We start from the raw sequence: 27,352 nt of genomic DNA, 5'->3' as shown, positions 1-27,352 counted from the left end.
TTCGTTTGGGTGTGCTGAAGAACTAGCAAAGAAACAGTGCAAAGGATACAAGTCAGTGGATGTAGCTCTGAGGTGGCCCTCTAGTTCCTCAGGAATGCACCCACCACGTTCAGGGGATATGGAGGGAGAGAGCCTTCGGGAGAGAGGAGCCCAAAAGCGTGGCCCACATCAGTACCCAAGGAAGGGTCCACCTCCTCCAGGTGCGGGAATCATTCCTCTGCCCTGACTTTATAATCCAGAACTCTTTCTTACCATCACGTTAGGATTAGAGCAGGCCTGACGTGAACAGTCTCACAGTGTTGGAAATAGGAACTGATGTCATAGCTAATCTGTTGGTTGGAGAGAGGTAGAAATTTGAGTTGCTTAGGAGGAAAACATCAATAAGATTGGGTGATGGATTATCCTGAGGGGTGAGCAAGAAGATGGAGTCACTCACGGTGCCCTGAGTGGTTGAGTATTGTCTTCTTATTTCTAATTCGGAAGAGATGGGGGAGAAGGAGCTCACATCAACTGAACACTGTCCATATGTCACCTGTTTACATATTTTAACTTATTTAAATCTCACAACCCCTCTCTGAAGTGAATAGTATTATCCTCATAGTAGAGTCGAGGAGCAAGGCTTAGAGGGGCTGTGATCACAGTAAATAGCAGAGTCAGGATGGGAACCCGGGTCAGTCTCTCTGGAAAGCCATGTCTACACTTCTATTTCCTCTCACAAGAGGACCTTCCTGTATATTTATACTCAACTTCCCTGAAAAAATATGGTCTCCTGCAGTGAGCAGAAAATAATATTCCTTTCCCTGTACTATACTGGTGACTTTCTTCTTCATCATTTTTTTAAGTTCAGGAGATAGCTCTTGTTTATCAGCTATTCCAGTACAACAAGTTCATCCAACAGAACATGTCAGCTCTCTGTGCAACCTGAGCTCATGTGCAGCTTTCTGCCAAGGAGCTAATGTTGTGCCATGGTTTTAGAAATAGAAGAGTATCTTTGATGTTTTGGAATACTTAAGCCTGTTGGAGATAGGAGCATGACTTTTCCTTTATCTACATCCTGCTATTTGCAAGATAGTGATACCTTTTGGAAACTAACGATTATTTCCATAGATTTGTATCTTAGTGTGTACTTTTCTGGGATTAAGAGGAAAAAAAACTCATATTCCTTGTGGTTTAGGAAGGGGAGAATTAAATGTAGAGCATTGCTTCTCTATTTTTGTTTCTTTAGCCATGACACCTGAGAAAATTAATGGAAGTGATAAATCCAAAAGTGTGTCTCTTCTAAGGATCAGAAACAAATCCAATTGAGAAAGGAGAAAAAAAATGTAAAAAAGAAAATGAATATATCAAGTGTATAAAGTTTGAGATTATTAAATCATGCTCGAATTGCTAGAAATTTCAATACATAGGAATAAACATTTAATGAAGGATTATTAAAACTGACACAGCAAGAAATAGAAAACCTAAGTAAACAGTAACTGTGGAATGAAATCAGCATAATTTAAGTATTGCTTCTAAAGAAGGCTCTAGTCCCAATTGTATTGGTAAATTATTTCAGTGTTCAATAGCTAATTGTCGTGTTGGGTTCCAGACCCTGAATCTTATCTTTAACTCATGTTCTAAACAGCTCCTTTATCTTCCTCCCACATGCACACCTTTCCCCGGACTTGCTCGGCTTCCTGTTTCAATTTCACCATCCACCCGTGGCCCAAGCCAGAAACCTCGATGTCATCCTCACCTCATCCCCTAGTCTCTCCTCCTAACCACACTACATCCTATTGCCTTTAAAAACTCTTTCTCAATATGTTTTCTGAATCTAAACTCTTTCAGTTCTTCCTGCTACTCACTTGGTTCAATACCCTCCACTCCCCTGACATCTCTCTCTCGAACTATTGTAATGACCTTCCATCTGATACCGACGCCACCGGTGCCCACTGGCTCCCTCTACTGCAGGCTGGGGGTAATGTATGTCTTCTCCAGAGAAGTTAATCCTGCACTACACGTGTTAAATCTTTTTGGGGCTTACCATTGCCTGGGCATGGTTCAAGGGTAACAGGGTGAGCTGCTGAGAATTTAGTGCAACATAGTAGGAAAAATCAAACTGCTTTCAATTTCTTTAGAAAAAGTACAGTACTCTGCCTATTTTGGTGAGGGAAGACTCTATTACCATTCTAAATGCATTTCTAAATGGCTATTGCATTTCTAGATGCTGTAGGAAAAGCAGAATCTTCTGTGAACTGGAGCCTACTAACTGAGCTTTTCTAAATTTTCCCATGAGGACCATTGTCAGGGAAAGGGGAAGGGAAAGGCTGGTTCTTGTTCTGGGGTTGGGGGAGGCTGACCCCCCAGTGTGGGCAGGGACTGGGGTGGGAGGGGGTTCTGCAGAGATACTTCCCTAAGGAGAAAGGACAAGATGGGTGTGCAAATGGGGTTGCTGCAGACTAGGGAATCAGGAATCCACTGCCAAATACCTTGTGAACAGAAACTTTGAGTCAGGGATGGCTGGGTTGGAAGACAGGGAGGGGAGTGGATATGAAGCATTTGGCTGCAGAGCTTGGAAACCTAGTAAAGCTGTCAGTGGCTTGGGTTTGGCCTGAGAGCTGTTCACCTTTGAATCAACCTCTGGAACCTGGGCAAGCCAGCACCTGGAGAAGGAACTAGCCACTGGTGTAGACCAAAGAGCTGAGGCCCTTCCCTAATTTCCTGGGCTACATAAACCCCAGACTCCAGGGCAAACCCAAAGAAGAGGGCATGGCTCCTGAAAACTAATGAGGTTATTGTAGCCATCAACATACCACCTTTTTACTACAGTTGTTGAACTACTGGGATTGAGTTGTTTTTTTCAGAAGCCATAGAGCACACTATGCAGTGACAGTCTTACCTGAAGAATCAAGTCAAGCCAAGAGAGGCAAAGGAGAGAGAAGGAAAGGTAGAGACAGAACCTTAGAGTCTCTGCTTTTACACAAACTTGAGTCCCTGAACTGAGCTGTCTTCCTGGACTTCTTTTTCTGTTAGTGTGCTTTAGGTTCTATTCCTACCACTGAAGAAAATCTAACATAAAAGGAAAACACTGGGGAATGTGGAAGGGAGGTCATTATCTGAATTCACAGCTGAGGACATGGAAATAAGTGTACCCTGTGGAAGAAACTTAATAGATAAGGCATGAGTAAAGGACAAAGGCCACCATAAAGAAAGGAGGGTTATACTGAGAAGCTGCCTTTGTGAAGGGGAGGAATTTCACTCAGAACAGAGATTGTTTGGCAGGAGCAATTAGGTTTTAACAAACTCTCCAGGTGATTCTGATGCACACTGAAGTTTGAGAACCACTCTTCTAGTGAGTGTTTCAATACATAATACATCTGTGCTTCCCTATCTTCAATTTTCTGAAAAACACCAACTGTGAAATTTATGTCAAGAATGCTAAACTCACAGGTGCATTGATAGTAAACAAAGGATTATCTTTACTGATGGAACAGCCATAGAGAAAGACTACCTGAAAGAGTTAGGTCATACCTCTGAGATTAGTACCACATAGCTAATAGGAGATGCTGATTAAAATCAACAGATTTTAAAATTCAGGAAAAAAAAACAACAAAAAATGAAACAACAAAAACACTTAACTTCCATTCTTCACAATTCACTGTTTCCCAGAAGGAAGAATGAATGCAAGACTTTTAGCCATAAAAGCGATCTTTCACAATCCATGAACCTTTCTTGGAGTGTAACTTTCCATCCTGCTACCCCCACCCCAATTCCCAAATAGTCCTTGTCATCTTTTAAATGTCTTGACTAGTAACACTTCTAGGAAACTCAAAGGAGTTTTCATGGCTTAAGCAAAAATGTTGTGTGCTTGAAATAAAAATAACCTGTGTTATATTGTTCATACAGATAAACTCTTAAAGCTCATTCCTTTTCAAATTGTGATGACCTCCTTTTAAAAATGGGTTACTTGGGACTTAATTTTAAAAGAGCAAATGCAATCATATCTTACAGTAGTAGTTGTTATATGCCTTATGTGTACCATATGTAAATCAAAAACACACTGCCTCCTTACTTTTAAAAGTTTTTGCTCTGTTATTAGAGATATGAGCTGGATATGAAATTATCCTGTAAACTACTTCCCTTTTTCAGACTAAGTTAATACTTCCAGAATAAAATCTCCACAATTCTCTACCCCCAAAGCTTAATCAGCAGTATTCTAATGAAATTCTGACAAGTACTGAGTCTGGGACGTCTGTTTTTGCATTCAGTATCCATGGATCACTGATCCTGTTCTGTGGATCAAACAAGTAAATTTCATTTGTAGCTGTGGGCAGAGTATCTTGCTAATTGGCATTCATATCCCGGAAAAGTGGAACAAAGGATATGTGTTAAAAAGACACCATCATTTTTGGGAATAAGTTCCTGATCTGTGAAGACAGCAGCCACAAGTAAGGCTGCAGGAGGAGACATATTCAGAAGTCTTCACATTTTCCTCTAAAACAGTAGTTTCTAACTCTTAACCTTGTCTAACACAAAATTCAGTTGTAGATTCAAGGGGAAAATGGGCTGCAGTTCTTAATGCTACCATTTAATAGCCTACCTGAAACTCCTATGCCACACGTAAAACAGGTCTATAACCATTGCCTCCAGACTCTATAAGGAGACTGGGTTCTTCAGGTATTTTAGTAGTCTACAAAAAAATGTATGTCTAACTGATTAACCCACCAATACCTTTTATGTATCTACTATCTGAACTAGCTAAAAAGTACTTTCTGATGAGTGCATCCTAGGACTTGTGCTGTCTTTACTCAAATAGTTAAACTACCATCTATTTCCTCTGATCCTACAGACATCCTGTTGATACATAAACAAAGACAGAAATGTATCAAAGTATTTTATTCCCAGTGAAAGAACAAAAAAACCCTGCTGGCTCAAATATGTAATTACACTCCTGTTTTGAAAACCACTGGATGCTCTGATGGTAAATGCCACGTTCATAGCTGCCTTTGAATTCTCTCTTAAACACCCCCCCCCCACACACAAAGAAGTGAGCAAACTGGCCTGAACAGCAGCTTATTGGAGAATAAGCAAAAAGCAAAGATCATACAATGGACACTTACATTTGTTTCAGATCTATTAGGTAGCCTGTGGCCAATCTATACTTGTAACTGTAATTTGTATTACCTGAGCACACACTTGCTGGGCAGATAAGTATGAGTAGTTTGGAGATGACCAATCTATCCCAGCCATTAAGTTATGGATCAGGCAGCAGTGAATATATAACGGTGACATCCCTGAAGATGAAAGATCTGTGCTCTAGGCCAACATCCTTCGTTCACATGACCTTGGGAAACTCGCTACAATGCTCCAAGCTAAATAGTAGAAGAGAGAGAAATAGCCATCCTGAACATATAACACACCTACTGTAATGTTCAAATGATAAAGTGAAAATGCTTTGTAAAACTGTAAATTAGCTTTGCCAAAAATCTTAGGAAGAAAAGAATCAGATTATACTCAGGGGCTATGAATCCATTTTAATCTTCTAGTTTCCTCATTCATAACCATGTGATTTAACCAAAAGACAAATAAAGCAGAATTAGAAAAGTTAAATCATTTCCAAAATATCAAAATGAACTGCATCTGATATGGCTCAATCTCACTGTCAATATAACTAGTGATTATTCCAAAGGCTTAAGGATAGTGAAAAATTTCAAACAACTTTTCCAAGGCATGAATATTAAAGTAAAAGCCATTTAAAAAGCTCAGACGTCCATGAAGTAAACTGTATAAATGTGGTTAAATCACAAAGTTGACATAGATTTATAAAACAGATAAAATATAAGAGTAGACATTAAATTGTTTTAATGAATCCACTTCCTTTATTGCAGTAACCTCTGTACAAAGCAGCAACTGCAATACTCAACAGTAAAACATTAGAAAACCATTTGTGTGACAGTTATAGTACAGTATTATCAAAATATTACATTTTCAAACTTAGTAGATAAACATCCACCAGAGCTCAAATCTTTAAATTATTTTTCCATAGTCTTTAAAAATATGTAATGTCAGAAAGCATAAAAAAAGAATGTAAAAGGAAACCTAAAATACAAATGAAATAATGTAACAAATAAATATTTGATTTAATTAACTGTTAATAATCACCTTAACACCACCATTCTCTAAACCCACTGAATTTTTACCTATAGAAATAATGACCTGTCATATGCCATTACATAATTATGTATTTCCAAGTTATCACCAATGATTAGAACTTAAAAATTTTTGGCATTAAAATAATCAAATTCAGCATAAATAAAATAGAGTAGAATAGCTTCAACACTAGCTAGCATCTCTAAGAATTAATTGCTGAAATTTATTAGAGCACTACAACAACCTTGAAAATTTTGACCTGGTATCTAGTGTTAAGTGAAAGTAATGTATTTTTTTTAAAGTGAAAAGCTTCTTAACATTATTTCACAGACAATATTACCCTCCCCCATTATGCATATTTAGATATATTTTATGTACTTTATACACATATGTATGATGCATGACATTTGGTTCCTGCAGTACAGATCACAACGATGTTTTCCTGAATGAGAAAAAAAAAAAAAAAATGTGTACCTGTGCACATTTCAAGATAGCAGCACTCAGTTATGCCCTATTAACCATTTTAAAAGTTCAAACATGATATTGTTTACTGAATAATATGACATTTCTACTGTCTTTCCCTCCAAACACTACAAAACCTCCAATAAATGGTACAATGCTATGAGTTATAACATTGGAAAAAACTGTTAGAAAAACAATTACCTCATTCTCTTAACATTCTGAATTTAAAATTATTATCAGATCTCCTTTATGGTGTTAACTTAGTTCATACTCATGCAGCAAAAATATTGCACTACTGAACAACAGTAGTAATTTTATAGATTTCTATCAAGATTCATGAAAACCTACATAAACTCTTCACCAGTGAAACTTATACCAATGAACACACTGAACAGTACTTTAGATGAAATGTTCTCCATTTTCTAACTGAATGATAACTGTGTGAAGTTATATGCCCTTCAAATGATCACCTTTGTTCTCCATGAAACCTGTCTTTCAATCTGTGAACTCATGTTTACTGAAACAAAAAAATTTAATCTGATGAATCTTGATCACTTTAAAATGCAAAAAACCAGCAACGTCATTATAAATACACATATGCATCTGTGTATGCATATACATATACACACACACATACAGATATGTAGATACATTATCCCTTGAAATGTTTCTAGGAAATCCTTCCTTGAATAAAAAATGAAAAACTTCACATTAATAATTGCATATAAAGCTTTTAGTAACAGTACATAATGCACTGTCAAAACGGTACTAGTAGACTATGGTGTCAAAACAGACATTTCAAAAGCACAAACTGGCAGTTTTTCTTAACACAAAAGTTTTAAAGTATTAAGAATGGATTAAATTTAAATGTTCAGAATAATCTGTTCAAACCTGAGTATATTAATTAAGACTATGAACTTGACAATTGAATGAATTAAGCCTAAAAACATTTCACTAAGAAACCAGTGGTCCATTTAACCATTCAATGAAACACTAAATATTTTAATTATTTATAAAAAGGATGATACAGTGATATTCCATGTGTTTATTGAAATATTCTATTAAACAACAATACTTTGTCTAATTTTCCTCCAGAAAAGTCTTCTAGCATTTCATAAAAGTCCCTCAGATTTGAGGAGAACTCTAAATTAGGACAGATCTTTCTTCTAATAAATACAAACGATCTTAAAGATTTTTGTCTAAAGAATGACAATATGTGATTTTTCAGCATGATATATAGAAGTACTGGATAAATCTTCAACCTTCCCTAAGGTTTCAAGAAATAATAATCAAATAAGATATAAATAACAGCCAATTAGAGGTTTGAAAAAAAAAAAAGTCTATTTGGCCTTTTTTCTCCTAGATCTACATTTATACATATTCATGCAAACCTAAACTTGGGGTCACTTTTTGGTTCCCATTTTTTTTCCTGCATTTTCATTAACTCGCCCTAATTCTCCCCTTTAATATCTGACAGACACCTTTACAAAAGTAACAGAAAACATACAAGTACTCAACGCTAATTGGTCAATGGAAAAAGAAAAGCAGTGTCCATTTTATTTTAAGGTGAAAGAGACTAGAAATAAAAATAGCTGAAGGCAAAGTTTGACATTCTACAGATTTATAAAAGAGGATATAGTGATGAAATTTGGTTAATTTCAGAAGGCACCTCAAGGCTAAAGGCTTTTTGTACTCCTTTCATCAATCAAAAAATAACACACTTTTATTGCTATTCAAGTAGCAAAGGAAAACTTAACTCTCACAAGCTTCAGTCCGACAACAAGGAGTCATCATTCACTAAGATAGAGATACGGAATTGACTAAAACGGAAGTCTCCATACACACAGCAATGGAGCAACTTCTCTGTGTGCTTTCAAATTAATGAAATAGTGAAAATAAGTCAGTTTGCCACTGTGATGTTAACGTGTCATTGAAGATTTCAGTGATAGCAGTTACTTCACTAGGCACTGAAGTACCGTCTGGAGGGCTGTCCACTGTGCAGACAGAACATTTAAGAATAGAAGGTAAGGACACTCTGATGATTCCCACGGACTAGGAGAATTGGTGGTAGGTCCTTGGATAGAGCTTCTAACCATGCCATGTAGAGAGCACTAGACACAGCACCTTTTCGTGCAACTGGGAGACTCCTGGTATCAAAAAAAGAAAGGAAATGAGACAATGCCTTTAGGTTGAGAAGAATAAAATGTAGTAAGAATTATAAATTAAGTCACAGTAATAGTAACTAAAAATTACTATAGTTACAGAATATTTTTGAGTGCAGGGAAATTCTGCATATAGTATAGCAACTACTATACTCATATATAATTACTCTCATTTTTTCAAGTTTGAACAAAATATTTCTCAGAAATTTCTTAAGAATAGCAAATAAATATTTCTATAAACCCTAATAACACATTTGGTATCTAACATTAAACCTCAAATTTCCCCTTAGAATTCTTTTTTTTTTTTAGGAGAAAGGGACGTTTCTATCTGAATTTCGATAGTGGTAACTATACATGGACAAATGAAATTCAAACATAATTAATTCTACATATTAATGTTCAATTTCTTTTGTCTCTCTCTGGACTCTCATTTCCATTTGTAGATAGTGATAGTATGTCCAGTTGCTCCACAGAGTGTCTCTCTCTAGATTTCTATGTTTTAGTGACTTCCATTACAGATACTTAATTATCATCAGCAAAATCTGAAATTTTCTGGTGTATTAAATATTTGTTGTTAATCAAAATAACAATCCTTTGGCATTACTTTATTTCATCATTTGGCATGTTTCAGAGATCTGAGCCTTCTTTACCTATATAAGGGCCCAGGCTCCAGGACTGAGACAATTTGGCTTCAAGAAAGATCTAGCTAACCTGGTTTAGTGGAGGAAAAGCCAGAGTAAGCATAAGCATCGATATTCAATGTGAAGACAATGCGTCTAGATGTAAATTTTGTGTGTGGGAACTTGCTGGGAATTGAGATAGGAACTACTTTTTAAATTTAATCCTCCACATAACTTGATGGAGTTATTTCTATGAAGAAGCTGCCTGGGATCGACGTTTTAACTTGCAGCCCTCGTACCCCACAAATGTTGATGGCTATGCTGCAGTGTTTCCAAAGCTAAGGGATTTTTTAAAAGTGGGAAAAAGGATAAAGGAAAAAATCACAGAATAAACTATTATGATAAAGAAGTACTTAGATTCATGCAAGCTTAAGGTTAATATTTTTGTTTTTCTTTCCTCCTATCTTAAATGATTTCTTCATATGCTTAAAGCAAAGTGTATTTAATAAGTTTTTTTCCTCATAACCACAAAGTCATTATGGATGTTATATAGATATATACTTGGTAATAGAAATGAATCCTAATTGAATTATCATAAAATGAATACCCAAGAAAATCTTAGTATAGGTATTACTTACATGACAATGATATTAGCTGTGTTTGAATGTTCCTTTAATAATTCATTTAACCTGATCTGCCGGTATGTCTGAAATGAAACAGAACAAAGTCATTACTAGACCTTTTGAAAACTGGAATTTACCCTGGTTCATAAAGCTATTAAGTAGACAAAAAGAAACCAAAATCAATTTTGGTATAATAAAAATATCTTGTCCCGAATTTTAAAAAAAATTAATGCTTTGCACTATCCAAATATAATTACAACTTAAAGTAGATTTAGTTTACACCACTGGTTCCTCTCATAACCAAACACAGTTCTTTTTTATTTTTAACATCTTTATTGGAGTATAATTGCTTTACAATGGTGTGTTAGTTTCTGCTTTATAACAAAGTGAATCAGTTATACATATACATATGTTCCCATATCTCTTCCCTCTTGTGTCTCCCTCCCTCCCACCCTCCCTATCCCACCCTGCTAGGTGGTCACAGAGCACCGAGCTGATCTCCCTGTGCTATGCGGCTGCTTCCCACTAGCTATCTATTTCACGTTTGGTAGTGTATATATGTCCATGCCACTCTCTCACTTTGTCACAGCTTACCCTTCCCCCCTCCCCATATCCTCAAGTCTGTTCCCTAGTAGGTCTGTGTCTTTATTTCCGTCTTGCCACTAGGTTCTTCATGAACTTTTTTTTTCTTAGATTCCATATATATGTGTTAGCATACGGTATTTGTTTTTCTCTTTCTGAGTTACTTCACTCTGTATGACAGACTCTAGGTCCATCCACCTCACTACAAATAACTCAGTTTCGTTTCTTTTTATGGCTGAGTAATATTCCATTGTATATATGTGCCACATCTTCTTTATCCATTCATCTGTCGATGGACACTTAGGTTGCTTCCACGTCCTGGCTATTGTAAATAGAGCTGCAATGAACACTGTGGTACTTGACTCTTTCTGAACTTTGGTTTTCTCAGGGTATATGCCCAGTAGTGGGATTGCTGGGACGTATGGTAGTTCTATTTTTAGTTTTTTAAGGAACCTCCATACTGTTCTGCATAGTGGCTGTATCAATTTACATCCCCACCAACAGTGCAGGAGGATTCCCTTTTCTCCACACCCTCTCCAGTATTTATTGTTTGTAGATTTTTTTGATGATGGCCATTCTGACCGGTGTGAGATGATATCTCATTGTAGTTTTGATTTGCATTTCTCTAATCATTAATGATGTTGAGCATCCTTTCACGTGTTTGTTGGCAATCTGTATATCTTCTTCGGAGAAATGTCTATTTAGGTCTTCTGCCCATTTTTGGATTGGGTTGTTTGTTTTTTTGATATTGAGCTGCATGAGCTGCTTGTAAATTTTGGAGATTAATCCTTTGTCAGTTGCTTCATTTGCAAATATTTTCTCCCATTCTGAGGGTTGTCTTTTTGTCTTGTTTATGGTTTCCTTTGCTGTGCAAAAGCTTTTAAGTTTCATTAGGTCCCATTTGTTTATTTTTGTTTTTATTTCCATTTCTCTAGGAGGTGGGTCAAAAGGATCTTGCTGAGATTTATGTCAAAGAGTGTTCTGCCTATGTTTTCCTCTAAGAGTTTGATAGTGTCTGGCCTTACATTTAGGTCTTTAGTCCATTTTGAGTTTATTTTTGTGTATGGTGTTAGGGAGTGTTCTAATTTCATACTTTTACCTGTAGCTGTCCAGTTTTCCCAGCACCACTTACTGAAGAGGCTGTCTTTTCTCCATTGTATATTCCTGCCTCCTTTATCAAAGGTAAGGCGACCATATGTGCGTGGGTTTATCTCGGGGCTTTCTATCCTGTTCCATTCATCTATATTTCTGTTTTTGTGCCAGTACCATACTGCCTTGATTACTGTAGGTTTGTAGTATAGTCTGAAGCCAGGGACCCTGATTCCTCCAGCTCCGTTTTTCTTTCGCAAGATTGCTTTGGCTATTCGGGGTCTTTTGTGTTTCCATACAAATTGTGAAATTTTTTGTTCTAGTTCTGTGAAAAATGCCAGTGGTAGTTTGATAGGGATTGCCTTGAATCTGTAGATTGCTTTGGGTAGTAGAGTCATTTTCACAATGTTGATTCTTCCAATCCAAGAACATGGTATATCTCTCCATCTATTTGTATCATCTTTAATTACTTTCATCAGGGTCTTATAATTTTCTGCATACAAGTCTTTTGTCTCCTTAGGTAGGTTTATTCCTAGGTATTTTACTCTTTTTGTTGCAATGGTAAATGGGAGTGTTTCCTTAATTTCACTTTCAGATTTTTCATCATTAGTGTATAGGAATGCTAGAGATTTCTGTGCATTAATTTTGTATTCTGCTACTTTACCAAATTCATTGATTAGCTCTTGTAGTTTTCTGGTAGCATCTTTAGGATTCTCTATGTATAGTATCATGTCATCTGCAAACAGTGACAGCTTTACTTCTTCTTTTCCAATTTGGATTCCTATTATTCCTTTTTTTTCTCTGATTGCTATGGCTAAAACTTCCAAAACTATGTTGAATAATAGTGGTCAGAGTGGGCAACCTTGTCTTGTTCCTGATCTTAGTGGAAATGGTTTCAATTTTTCACCATTGAGGACGATGTTGGCTGTGGGTTTGTCATATATGGCCTTTATTATGTTGAGGAAAGTTCCCTCTATGCCTACTTTCTGGAGGGTTTTTATCATAAATGGGTGTTGAATTTTGTCAAAAACTTTTTCTGCGTCTATTGAGATGATCATATGGTTTTTCTCCTTCAATTTGTTAATATGGTGTATCACATTGATTGATTTGTGTATACTGAAGAATCCTTGCATTCCTGGCATAAACCCCACTTGATCATGGTGTATGATCCTTTTAATGTCCAACTGCAGTTCTTGATACATATGTCTTAAGTATTTTTTTTTAAAAATCACATGGAAGATTAATGAAAAGGAAGCAGGAGAGAAAGAATACCTTGGTCTTATAAAGTTCAAGCTCATTATCTGTTATTTGCCATGGTTCATCTTCTTTCATTTTATCTGCAATATCTTGTTCTTTATCATCTTCATGAAGTCTGTATGGCTCAATCATTTCATCAAAAGCTACAATACTTAGAAAAACAGAATACAGATAATTAACCTTATGCTGAATTACTTAACAGTAAGATCTTAAACACTAAATTATAACTTGAAAAGTTAGTATAGTTATAACTTCAGAAGTTAGTGTTTTCCAACTATTGTGCTCCCTTCCATACTCTGACTATAACAATCACTCTGGCAATTTATTTTGAAAATAGCAATAATAGTTTCTCTAACTGATTAGAAATTTAGAACCATGTTCATAATAAAAGAACTGCAATTTTAACTGCTAATGCAGGTTTCCTTGTATCTGCCCCTGCTCCTATACCCCAGCCCGCCAACCTAAATAAATTTCATCACATAAGCCAAAATGATCCTGTTAAATAATAAGTCTAATTGTGTTACTCCTTTACTCAAAACACTCAATTGCTTTCCCAGTTCAAGTACCACTGAAGAGAAGTAGTGTAAGAAAAGGTACTAGAACAATTTGAAGGGAGGAAAGGGCAGATATTAAACATTTAAGATGCAGAATTAAGCTGTAGGTCCAAAGATGCTAAATAGGACAAAAGATAGTAGAACATGAACAGCATTCTAATCCTCAATGAATGTGAAAAACTTATTTTTCAGAATCAGTCTCATACAAATCTCCTAGTATATATTGTTCTATAAGAGAAAAAAAATGTCTCCCTGACTACAACCTTACAGGGTATACCTTACTGTTTTCTACTTAAAATGAATTCTTTATACCAGCTTCATCATATATTCAACATATATCTGAGAGTAATTAAAATTATGTACAGTAATATAAATATGTATAATTATAACAACTTCCATATACCATTTCCAGGTAGAATAGTCCACGAGTCTACTTTTCTTTGACTCTTGAGAATTCTGAATGCAATTACTATAGGCAAATTCTTAGATTTTTTTATCCCCTATTTTAGTAAAAAAAACAAAATAGTGGAAAGTATTACCCATGTGGAGTAAGGACTGAGTGGTCATAATGAACAATGGAAATTTAAAGAACCATGTGGAATTTCTGTGGCACTAATGATTTTCAAAAACTACTTGTAAATCAGTAATTGAATTCTTCTCTAAATATTAAAAACCCTTTAGACTTACTTCAATATCTGCAATAGGCATGCCAACTATCTGCTAGATTAAAAACAAGTTGACTTCACATGTAACTAACAGCAGGCAAAATCCCCAGGTAATTAGTTAAAGTTAAATGATCTGTTAGGGTGTCTGAGTATGTCATCCATAAGAATCAGAAATTTATACAAAGCAATTAATCCAATAACTTACTTTTCTTTCTTTGGTTTAGTATTAATATCTCCTAAGACCATGATATCAGAGAAGTCTATCCGGAACTTGCTAAGCAAAGTAGCCATCCTAGAACAAAAGCAAGCATTGAGACACATGAAGGATGTATATAGAAGTGTTCTTATTCTATTTAGGGCTGAATCTATATGATTTATAGGAAAAGTCTACCAGGTACTAAACAGAGTCCACCTGAATTAACTTACAAAGTAGACATCTAAATGAGTTACTGTTCATTCACAATGTAGACATCTAAATTCTGAGTAGAAACTTGTGTTGTATTCTTCTACTTTCTCTGAATCTCTCCTTAGTATCCAATAATGAATGGACAGAGCAAGACATTAATAATGAAATTTGAATGGCAACTAGTTTTTTTAAAGTTAATTTTAGTCAAATTATATTGGTAAGTATATGTATTTCAGTAAAAACTAGTACACAGTTATTTAAAAATTATTTTTGGATTATTCTTCTATCCACGAAGAATGCATATTTCAAGGTCCAACTCTGACTTTTCGGGCAAAACTGAAGCTATAACTGATGGCAGATTAAGTTCACAGCTTTTTTTTTTTTTTTAAACTGGGACAAACATGGAAAGGAGCTCCAATAAGCCTCTAATTTTTCAGTAAATAAATACCTTTTTGGAGGCAGAGTTGGCAATTAAACTTTGGTGGTAACAACAAAAAAGTTGAAACATACAGGAAAAGCAATTAACAAAACAGGATTTTATTTTTAATAAAGTGAGTTTTCTAAATTAAGATAACAGAAAACAAACAAGCTATAGGTTTAACTTTTAAATTACTAGTATTTCTTGCATAATTCATGATTTGAAATGTATAAACACTTAGCTCAACTCCAGTGTAAATCTACTAAGTGCCTAATATGTGTTGTAGGACCCACAAAACTCAAATCTAAGATAAGAAAATAAATATAATTCAAGCCTCAGAATGTAATGATTGGTATCAAGTATATCATGTTTCAGGAAGGGAATGTAACAAAACTAGAAAGAAAGAGGGAAGGCGTTATGAGGAAGGTGACAATAAGTACTGGGGTTTTAAAGAATGGAGTTATTTTAACAGAGAAGGGAGGCAAGTGAAGAACTATTTGTAGTAGACAGATGAGAGCAGGCAAAGAAGTAAAAGTCTGAAATCATATGTTTGTTTAGAGCAGATGCAGAAATGTAAACTGAAGTATAAGGCGTATTTGGGGGAACAGGAGATATAGACAGAAAGGAAACAGGAGAACAGATTGTAAAGGGCCCTGTCGCCTAGACTCTCTATGGTGTGTAACAGAGAAGAAGTTAAAAATATTTGGGGCAGAGGCATCACATGATCAAAGCTTTGCTTTCTAAACGTGAAATTGGGAGCAATATGCACGATGTATTACAAAATGTTCAGAGATGAGACACAGTGTACTTAGAGAAGCAATGAAACCAGAACTAGAATTGTGACAGGACAGACAGAAATAAGAAAATGGACAATGCCATCCTGCATTTCTGTTGTCTAGAAGTCTACAAAATATAACACATATACGAATATCACTTATGTGTATTTTTTACCCTGATTTTTTTTTTGAAAAAGGCTGCTTAACACTTTGATGCTGGAAGTATTTAATAAAGATTTTCTAAAATGTCAATATATTAAAAAATATTACATATAAGTAAAACCAAGAATCTAAACTTAAACGTTAAGACTAAATTAAAGAGAATGAGGTTTTACTTGTTTAACTAGACTTTTCAGCTTCACTACAGAACAGAGCAACATGACATTTTCTGTGTTGTCTAATTGTTATCCCTATCAAATCTATATTGAAATAATGAAATACTACTAGATAAATGCCCATCAATTTAAAACAGACTTACGCTCTCCGGTCATGGTCTATTCTGTTTATTTTTCCACCAATGAATACTCTGATCTTACAATCTTTCCACTTTTTCTTGGTAGTCAGAAGATAAGGTATCAATAAGGTCAAACCTGAATCATAAAAATATAACAAATCCCTTATTAAAACACTAATTTCTCAATTAAGAACTTTTAATTCAAGTTAGTTGCTAAAAACACCTTTATTATAACTCAATATGAAACGAAATTGTTCTTTCAGTCCTTCCTTAATAATTCAGTCAAAAAGCCACTTGGCAGGCCTGAATAAGGAGGGAGGCCCAGTGGAGTCAGGGCCCATGTGAGGAAGGCAAAGAAATGGGATAGTGGCCTGGCAGGGTAGGGAGACTGGTTATATCAGGACTGAGGAAAAGAGAGTATTCACTGAAGCTAACGGGAGCCATGTTTCTCAATGGAATGAGAAACATAAAAAGGGAGAAGCTGGAGTGAACCCTGCAGTGTTGCAGTGGAAGTGGTTTCAATCTATACCTGTATATACAAATAAGTGTGTGTGTGTGTGTGTGTGTGTGTGTGTGTGTTTCCTACATCTGTCCACTAACAGGGCCTGGGAGCAGTGACACCCTAGTAGAAACGGGCATATCTAATGCCCTGACCTTTGTTTCTAAATACCATTCTCCACTAAAAGGAATCAAGCCTCTTTGGATAAAGGGTGATTCAAGTGTTGGTGTAGGTAAAGTACAAAACTGAGCCTGGAACGTCTTATTTTATCAGAAAATAAAGAATGATTGGGACATGACAAATGGACACAGAAGTTATCCTAAAGAGGATACTGCTGGCCAAATCTGGGAAAACATCAAAACAAACTATGAGAATGAAAAAATCATAATCCACTGAATAAAAATAGGAATCCATAAGTCCACGTAGAAGTAAAGAGAAAGCTCCTCTTTATATTTAAACACCAACTAATAAATGAAGAAATGACGGGATTGGAAAAATCATCATTTGGAAACCACAAACACACCACAACAACAGTAACAGCAAGAATAAATTCAGGCAGAAATATCAATGGATGCTAAAGATGGTGCCAAAAATAGCAGTAACGATGGTATATGCGCATAGTCTCAAAGTAACTCCCCATGCCCCAAATATAATCATAAAAGGGGGTAACGATAACTTTTCGGTATATAAACCTGGGGAAAACCACCTTACTCAATGGTCAAAGCTACCTTCACCAGTGATGAGACAAATCAACACTATGTGCCACGTGATAAGACACAGACAGAAGGGCACAGCATCACTTCTGTGATATTTCTACCCACAGAAACTAATTATGATGAATCATTAGACAGCGCTCCAAATCAAGTGACATTCTACAAAATGGTCTGTAATATCTAAAAAATAATGTTAAAGTCATGAAGCTCAAGGAAGGACTGAGTAACTTTCAAATTGAAGGATATTGAAGGGACAGGACAACGAAGTGTGATGCCTGATTCTGGAACTAATCCTGTTGCTTTGGGGGACCTGGCTTAACGGGAATGGGGTCAATGAAGAGTATACACCATTTCCTAGTACTACCCCCACAACTTCAGAAAATTTAAACTTCTTAAAAACATGTGTTAGCAGCCTTACCTCCATCATCAAAAAGCCACCAGACATCAATAGTGTTCTTTCCCTGTTTTTTCTGAAACTGTGTACTGGCTTCAAGAAGCTTTTGGTCAGCTACATTTAAAGGCACAGCAGGGCCTTTGGATTCTGAAGGATCAAGCAGAAAAATAAGATATTAGGGAGGAGGTAAATATTAAAGTATATTTTGCTAAATTCCCATAGTTCCCTAACTTTTGTATATTCAAATGTTTATAATGTAGATAGTTGTATATATGACATCAATCATAAGGTTATAGTTGTTTACAATTTAAATATACTTTAAAAATGGTTACAGATGAATAATATCTGTACAATACCTAAACTCATCCAAATTATCTTGCCTAATTTCTAATATTTTGAAGCATTCTGAATGAAAGAGAATCATAAAAACTACTAAAGAAAATTATGATCGCTAGATTTTGATTTTTGAAAAGCTGTTTCAGGCTAACTGGGCAAATTAAGCTTATGCCCGTTCCATGAACATAATTTCTTTTGTAATCTGGTTTCTCAATAATTTAAAGCTCAAAAAAAATTTTAAATGTAACGTTGTTATCTGTAATATAAAAGACAGAAAGAAATGGGAGACATATCAATACAATCATGCAGTTATCACAATGAAACCTCTCAGTCTAAGGAAAAACTCCCTCATCTTTACCTAACTTTTGTCCCCTCAATATGTGAGGCCCAATTCTAAAGCCATATAACCACCACATCTTTCTTTGAACCACAGAAAGACTGTGGGAACTCCTAGGAAGGGCACCCATCTACTGTAGGTCTAAAGAACAATTTATCAAGGGAGTTCCCATTATGTATCCCCAGGAATTACAAAGGAAGAAACAACATCAGCACTGACTCTGTGAGCAAGCAAATGACTACAATGAAATCCCTACACCAAATTTTAAAAGCATAAATCCACAGAAGGAAGTCTGATCACTTTTGTAGAATGTCTATCATTCACTTTTCATGCTGCCATGATGTACGCAAAACATGACGAATGATTTTGCATGATGAAGTAATATGGCTACCAAACCACACTGCTCCATAACTCTCACCTCTATCTCCTTCCCATAAAATTCATGTACGTTGACATGACTGTATCTCCCAAACGCAGCAGGACTGTGAGAAATATTGTAGTTTTTGAAATGAGAAATATATTAGTACCAAAATTAAGGACTTGGCTGGGTACAACTGATGGTAAAGAATGCAAGTGACACTGTAAATAAACCTATCTCAGTGTCTCTACTTATCATCTAAACCATGCAGTTTAAATTTAAAAATTAAAATACTGACTTTCAGGATTTGAATATTTCTGAAATACTACCATGATTTAAAAGAATTTGTCTTTGATTTAAAAGAATATGTCTTTGATATATCACCTTTTCCTGGGATAATTTAATGCTTTAGTTGGCCTAATGATAATTTTTCTAATCTGCATTTAATAAAAAACTGTAACATCACCTCACCATGGAAATAAAAACCAAGGTAAAGAAAGAAAATAATAAGACTGGAGTTAAAGAATTAACAGTATGAGAAAAAGGATTAAAATAAAATGATGAAAAATGCCTGCCTTTTTTCAACAGTGGTTGAGTTGGAGTCTTGCCATCCTCTTCCTCATCTAGATTATGTTTAAAAAACACAAAATATAAGTTAATTGCCTTCTTAATAATAAAATAATGAAAATGTAACTAGAACACATTTATAAATAAAACACAGTATGAAAAAAACAGTGTGAAAAATAATTAAGACTGAAGATATTTTCTACACTGAGTGTTAAGGATTTGAAAAAGCAAACATATTTTAGACTCCTCCAGCAGGGCTACTGAGTAACACCCACCCCTAAATTTCATTCCTGTAAAACTGACAAAAACTTTAGAATTTTTAAACTTTTAAACTTTCATACTTGAAATCAGTTTCTCTGGCTTATAGAGTAGAAATATGATATTATAAAACTGATGTTGCAAGTAATACATAAATTTCAAACATGCCATTGCATCACTGTGTAAATGACTGACAAGTAATTTTAGAAACACTTAATAGATATTTGGTATTTGTAAAAATTAATCACCACTTGAAATATTTAGGAGTTTGATCAGAGACAAGAGTCTTTTGGTTTATATAAAATGCCAGGTTATACAGGAGTGATCTTTCAAATACATAAATTTATATATATACATATATGTATATGTATATATATACACATATATACACGTGTGTGTATACGCATGTATATAGCATATGTCGGTCCGTTTATATTTACATATCTATAAATATTTCCTAATCTGAAATTTTTTTCGTATTCTAAGCTGTACTATTTGTTTAAGGCACATAAAACTCCCAACTTGGACAGGAAAGAGTACACTGCAGTGGGCTCTGAGTCAGACTTCCAGCATTCCAAGATTACCTCTAACCCTTCTTCTAGCTGTGTGACCTTAAGCTAGTTACTTAACTCCTCACTTTCCTCTTTTGTTAAAAGGGTGAACAATACCTACCTCTTAAGGTTGTTATATTGCAAGCATTAATGCACACAGCTCAGTGCCTAGCACAAAACACATATTCAAAGGGTACTCTTTCTGTCCCTCTGCATACTGCATGCCTCAATAAGACAGACATACCGAATATAATAACGATACCAGAATGTTTATAATTCTGAAGACGTTTAAAATTATATAAACTTTCCTATATTTTCTATACTAATTTTGAAAATAATTGGCTAAATAGAAAATAAACACAAAATAAAATAAATGCTATTTTTGAATGCTAATTTTTATGCCTGTTATGGAACAAGAAACATTTCAATTATTACATTTAATTTAATAGTATTAAATATTATTGTTCATATAAAGTAGATATTTGATATTATCTATCTTTAATAATAATAAAAAACATTTATAAATATAACTATGGACATTCTGTATTCATTTCAAAGAGCTTAGAAATGTCAAGGAAATCTTGACACTGAAAAATGATTTAAACTAAGTTAAAGGCATTTACACTTTTATAATAAAAAGATGAGTAGAAATGTACTGACCCAGTTCCCTACTCTATAAAAATAGACTTCATAAGATTGTGACATACATTAATGAGCTAATGAATGGATAACATCTACTACAATGTAAGAGGAACAGTAGATGCCTGATAAATATATTACTTCTTCTCCTCCTATCACAGTTTTACCTATTAATTCCTAACAGAGTCCGTAAAGAAAGGATCTGTTTTAGGCAAGAGAAAAGGACAACAACAACAAATAAGAGGAAATGAAAGAATGTATACCACAAACTAAAAATAAATGCAGGAACATAAGAAGAGTTATCAGAACCAGTTTATAGAATTTTGAGGTGAAATAGAAAAAAAAAATTACAATCAAGCCAGCAAAGAACTGATATGGAAAGTGGGTCTCAACTAAACTCTCAACTACCACCACTCTAAGCAAACAAGGTAAATAAGGAGGAAAGCAAAAGCAACATTAATGCTTCTAAATAATCTAGAAGAGATTTCAGAGATAGGAGTTATCCAAGGTTATCAATTTCAGAAAAAGAATGGTAATTATTTTACAGGAAGCAAAAGTATGATACGGTTTGATGATTTACAGTGCAGATTTTTCTTGTTGCATGTCAGCTGGGAGTAGGACAGATGGAGATACTAGACTGAACAGAGGTAGGAGAGTGAGGGTGGGAGAGTGAGATTTGGAAGTCATTCCTCTTTCCTTCTCATAAACATGACATAGAGATTTGTGGATGAAATTATCCCTAAGTCTCAGGAGATTTGGAAATCTTTTTGTGGCTTAAACCACATTAGCCACCAGGAGTATTTATGTCTGTAATTATGGCCCAACAGTTCAGCAGCCAAACGTAAATTGCTCATTTCTTGGGAGGAGACTAAATTGAGGAATAAAATTGCACTTGATTTTTTACTACATTGTTTTACCTGAACAATACCAGGTACAGTAGATGTAAAAATATTCTGAGTATCTCAGCACATAAACAAAACCCCTGGTATTGAAGTATCTTGATTTACCAAAAAAATTATGTAAACTAATTTTATAAACCTCATTCCTTTCAGTGTTATCATATGCTATACACACATTACTCCAAAACTACCATGTTTCTTTCCAAGTTCAGATTAATCAATGCTTCAAATTAAAATTAAGTATAAATAAAAACATACAAGAGCATATTAGTATTTAATTAACTGGCATGGTTTCTGGTCTATGATCTACTTAATACCTTAAAAATAATTAATCATTTGTAGCCATTTTTGAAAGGCATAAATTTTACCTGAGCAACTAGAAATGAACAATACACGTTTGAGAACTGGTTACTTTGTAAGACATGACATATAATAAAAACTATTTCTTCCAAAATTAAAACATTACCATTAATAAAATTTCTTGTTTGAATAAAAATTACCTTTATGTGTAATGGATTTTTCACTAGATGGTTTAGAAGCATCTAAATCTGGTTTTTTACTATACTCCACACTTAGTACCACATCCTTGACACCAGGAGATTTCTCTTGTGATGACAGTAATTCTTCTGTAGACATAAAGTATTCAAAATGTTATCTGAATCTTTTAACCAAAGAGGGCATCATGGTATAATATCAATTAAATGACAATTTTAAGCAAAGTTTATAATGATAATGGTAAGTTTATAATGAATAATTTCTTATTATAAACAAATGTGACAATCAATTTTGAAATGACTATTCAACTAAATATCTTTAGCCACAACTAACTGTCAGACATTTGAATTAGGTGATGGGGAATCAGTAATGAGTAAGATGTACAGAACATAAGAATCTGGTAGACAAAAGAATGATGTATAAAATGTGAATCAACTCTACTCTAAAAGTCATTTACGCATGTAAAAAATGTAGAATGTGACAAATGTTCATTACATATAAGATGACAGACAACAGTGAAAAATTATACCCATGACTATAGAGCCAAAACTAGGGGATAGAGTTCTTTCCTAAGCTCATGGTGAAAGTGCCATCTCTATTTTTAAATCACTTTCTTCATTTTCTGTTTTTTGGGAAGGAGTTAGTAAACATTTAGCTTCCACAATAAAAAAGATTTATCATAAAGACAAACGTAATATGAAATTGATCTTCTATCCATAATCCCCATCACTAATATGTGTATATTAAGAGAAATAACAATAGAAAGTATGTAAGCCTCGGTGCCAGCACTATGCTAAGAGCATCACAGGCAGTATCTTCACAATAGCCCTATGAATAAAGATGAGGAAACTGAGGCTTGGAAGTCAACAAATTTGCCCCAGCTACAAAACTACTAAGAGAAAAAGCTGGAATTTTTAAAGCATATCTGACTCTACAGCCTATGCTCTTAAGCCCTGTGCTAAAGCAAATTCCTGTCTCCAAATCTTAATGATGAATAAGGAGGCTTTCAAAACAATTCTTATGATTATAAACACTTGAAAATATTTTCTTGAACTTCCAATCACATTTAAATCTCAGCAAATTACAGAGTATATCATTTATTAGCCAAACTGTGATGTTTTTGAGAGTGAAAGGGAACACTACCAATAATTATGCAGAGTTAACAGGTATCCTAAACCAAAATTACTGTTAGAGCATAACAAGCATAATAAATAGTATTTTGCAAGGCCTACTCCAGAGTAAGAAAATGCATTTTCAGCAGGCCATACTTTCGTGTTACATGGATAAAGACCTCAAAGCATTCCTTTCAGAAATGTACAATACCCTTAAAGTGGTGGAGGGAGTGGGAGGATTAGAACAGTTTAAACACATGACCAGATGAGGAAAGTTCATTATATGCCTCTCAGCTATTTAACCTTAGCTAATTTTGATGACCTGGTTAATTAACTGATAAGGATAAAATATTAGGTATGCAAATTTTCTTAAACTTACAGTATTTTTTAAGCTACCAGGAAATCATTAGAGGGTATGGAATTTTCCATAGTTTTTATAAAGTTGGCAAAAGCGCTAAGTATACTTTAATAGGTTTTAAGCTTAATGAAAAAAACATTTTTAAAAGCTTAAAAAATTATATAGTTTGAGAGGAGATTAGTGGGTGTCAGGGGTTAGAGAACAGGGAAAGAGTATGAATGGAAGCTATAATGCAGTAGCACAAGGGAGATCTTTGTGGTGATGGAACAGCTCTGTATCTTACATGAAACAACATATGTGACAAGTGAAACAGAACCACACACAAGTGTATGTAAAACTGGTGAAATCTGAATAAGGTATGTAAATTGTTCCAATGTCAATTTCCTGGTTTTGATACAGAACTATAGATATGATGTTACCAGTGGGGGAAACTGGAGGAAGGGTATACAAATTTTTGTGAATCTATAATTATTTCAAAATGATAAAGTTAAAAAATATACTTATAGAGTCTTTTCTGAAGAAAGAGTAAATGATATAACAAAGTTTAGTTTTTCATTATTAATATGCCTCTATGTACAAAGCATATCTTCCATAAACATGAAAATGTCTAAAATGTTTTCCTCTGATTATTTTATTTATCATGTATTTTTATAACTTTGGCCAAACTACAATCATAACTAATGTTTGTTTCACTTAAACTTAGGATTTGAATTGAATTTTATTCTATTAATAATTACTAGCCACCATTCAGGTTGGTACAAAGAGAAAATACAAACTTTGGTAGAGCCAATCAGATCTGATCTTTAAATGCCATACAATAAGTATATGACACATATTAGATGGTAAATATTAAAATTATTAAAGAATTTGTGGAATTATATATAATTTTCTAACGAAGTAATTTATATTTTTAAGATAAAAAATGTATCTCAAACAAGATTTACCTTGTCCTTGAAGATGAGATATATCCAGACCCTCTTTTAGGCGGATAACTACTACTCCGTATTGTATATCAAAGGCGTCACTGTAACAAGAAAAAAATAATAAAAAAATTTTTTAAATCACAAAAATTTCTGTCTGTCTCCTTCTCTATAAAATGAAGGCAATAGTAGATGATCTCTAAATTAACTTTCAGCTTTAAGTATCTGATTCTTATAATATGCTTTAAAAATTACAGTGACATCCATATGTTAGTTTCAAATCCTACACCATTCCTTTTCCCCTTTTCTGCAATACCGCTAAAATCTACTTAAGTGTAGATCTTTATAGTAGTGATATTCTACCTACAGCAGCTGTTTAAAGCAGTGACTGTAGTTTTATGTATCAGAAACAGCCCAAAATTATGGAAAAACAACTTTCAATAATCCCATCATAGTTAATTTAGGCTTATACCTTTAAAGCCAAGAGAAATACATGAAGACAAAGAAGACAGGTTCTGAGAATGAGAGCAGGTTGTAGAATATGAAGGGATCACTTATCATTTATGAAAGAAGGGTGCTTTTCAAGTAATTCAAAAATTTTTACAAAACAGGTTTAAAAAGTAGTCCTAAGGTTATATATGCATTTGCGGACATGTATTCACATGCCCTTTTAATTTTTTAAAACACAAACAGGAACATCTTATACACAGGTAAAATACATTAAAACCTTGAAGACAACTCTCAAACCAGACTTAAATTCCAGAAACTTTAGTTAAGATCGTAAATCATGTAGACCTAAGTTCTTAAATCTACTGAAAGAATTTCCAATTGTAAAACTTCAGGTTGGGGGCTTCCCTGGTGGCGCAGTGGTTGAGAATCTGCCTGCCAATGCAGGGGACACGGGTTCGAGCCCTGGTCTGGGAAGATCCCACATGCCGCGGAGCGACAAGGCCCGTGAGCCACAATTGCTGAGCCTGCGCGTCTGGAGCCCGTGCTCCACAACAAGAGAGTACGCGATAGGCCCGCGCACCGCGATGAAGAGTGGCCCCCACTTGCCGCAACGAGAGAAAGCCCTCGCACAGAAACGAAGACCCAACACAACCATAAAATAAATAAATAAATTTTTTAAAAAAACAAAAAAACCCAAAAAACTTCAGGTTGTTCCCTGGAGTGGCAACAGGCTTAGATTTTATCCTTTATTATTATTTTTAATTATACAAGTAATCAATATTCATTATATGCATATAAAAATGATACATTAACCTATAGCTAGGCATATAAAAAGAAAAAGCTAAAAACTAATAAAATGATCAAGTTTTTGCTCCTATTGATAAATAGAAGAATGTGTTCATGGTATAATATGTCATTGTAAAAGGTCTTTTGTCATTGTTGTTTTAAATCACAGGGAGACAATTTTGGCCTGATTCTTCCGTTGAATTTTAACCAAGGTCAAGAGAGATTCACTGGAGAAAAAATTAATAGACATGTTAACCTTCCTCTGCTGTACTGTGAAAGATCTAATTAACTATTAGAGAAGAAATAACCACAAGTATTTTAAAAAATAGTTAATAAAGTAATTGAATCAAAATCAATTTCCTTAAAGAAAATCCAGTGAATATAGCTCTTAGTCTACTTCAGACTAAAAGAGCTAAATGTTTTTGCTATAAGGTATGGAAATTTCTATAATCTATATAATTTCTTTAAGCTATAGAAGTTGATTTACAGTTTCAGACCCTCCATACTGTTAATACATACATAGTAAATAAAGTATACCTCAGCTGTTCAAGGTATTTAAAATCACAACCAGAACATAAGTGTCACAAGATAAAAGAGTAAGCAGTATCACTGCTTTAAAATAGCCATCAACGTCTATGGTTCCAGAAACCAGAGAGCAATATTTTACCTATCTTTAAACTGCTGCTTGACATATAATACTTGGATTAATACTGGACTCTCAGAGCAAACATTTACTTCAGTTCCTAAAAGATCAGTGTCAGAAAAGACTCCTTTCTTTCAGTGCCCCCATTATGACAAACTACAACTAATAATGAATGAATTATTTGCAAAAATGTCACTTTTTCTATTTTCTAGGATAATTACTCCATCTCACTGGTCTTACATCTTCAAAGAGAAAAAGCATACTCTTCGGCTCAAGGCCCACATGATGTAGTCTTTCTTTCACAGTCTCCTTCTTTCCCTAATCCCCATGCATACAAAGTACAGACTACAGAATTAGAAAGGGAGAATGAAGTGCTGTTTACGAAAAAGTTAACAAACCCAAAGCCAAAGACCAGTCACAACCTCTGACAAACCAGCAGAGCTTGAATTTTACTAAAAACCATTTAACAATTACTTGGGAAATCTTAACTATCGTATATTTTACTAATGAATACAAAGAGATTTATGAAAGTAAAGTATGAGCTCTGGTTACTTCCACAAAGATGTATCAAGGTAGCTATGAAAACAAAAGCATTATATGTGATACAGGCAAATAATTATATGGTTCTACCAATAGATACAATAGGAGCTCCAGGAAGGGAAATAACTCCAGTGAGTTAAGGATAAACAGATTAAAAATTCACAGAGAAATAGGATTTGAATCTGGTACTAGAGTTATTTTGACAAATATAAATTTTTTTTAAAAAATGACAATTTTTATAAAGAAATACTTTATAAGGAGTGAACAGTTCTATTTCATCAGCATCTATGACAAGAAAAA

The 27,352-nt window shown here is 34.4% G+C and overlaps 1 protein-coding gene across 1 annotated transcript in view; it reads right to left on the bottom strand.

Moving 5' to 3' along the window:
* Positions 1-5,835: 5,835 nt before the first annotated feature.
* SLC12A2 (solute carrier family 12 member 2) overlaps positions 5,836-27,352 on the bottom strand; it is a 109,461-nt gene continuing 87,944 nt past the window's right edge. Inside the window, exons 19-27 of the mRNA XM_068535801.1 lie at positions 24,658-24,737; positions 22,249-22,374; positions 19,410-19,457; positions 17,828-17,950; positions 16,222-16,333; positions 14,349-14,435; positions 12,940-13,075; positions 10,012-10,079; positions 5,836-8,738 (exon numbers count right to left, since the gene is read on the bottom strand). Of these exons, the coding sequence (XP_068391902.1) occupies positions 8,603-8,738; positions 10,012-10,079; positions 12,940-13,075; positions 14,349-14,435; positions 16,222-16,333; positions 17,828-17,950; positions 19,410-19,457; positions 22,249-22,374; positions 24,658-24,737 (916 nt within the window). The 3' untranslated portion in view covers positions 5,836-8,602. The remainder of the gene's footprint in view (positions 8,739-10,011; positions 10,080-12,939; positions 13,076-14,348; positions 14,436-16,221; positions 16,334-17,827; positions 17,951-19,409; positions 19,458-22,248; positions 22,375-24,657; positions 24,738-27,352) is intronic.

Source organism: Eschrichtius robustus, chromosome 2 (assembly GCF_028021215.1).
Source record: "Eschrichtius robustus isolate mEscRob2 chromosome 2, mEscRob2.pri, whole genome shotgun sequence".
Lineage (NCBI taxonomy): Eukaryota > Metazoa > Chordata > Mammalia > Artiodactyla > Eschrichtiidae > Eschrichtius > Eschrichtius robustus.
The sequence above is the reverse complement of the archived record's forward strand: the minus strand, read 5'-3'. Positions and strand labels throughout refer to the sequence as shown.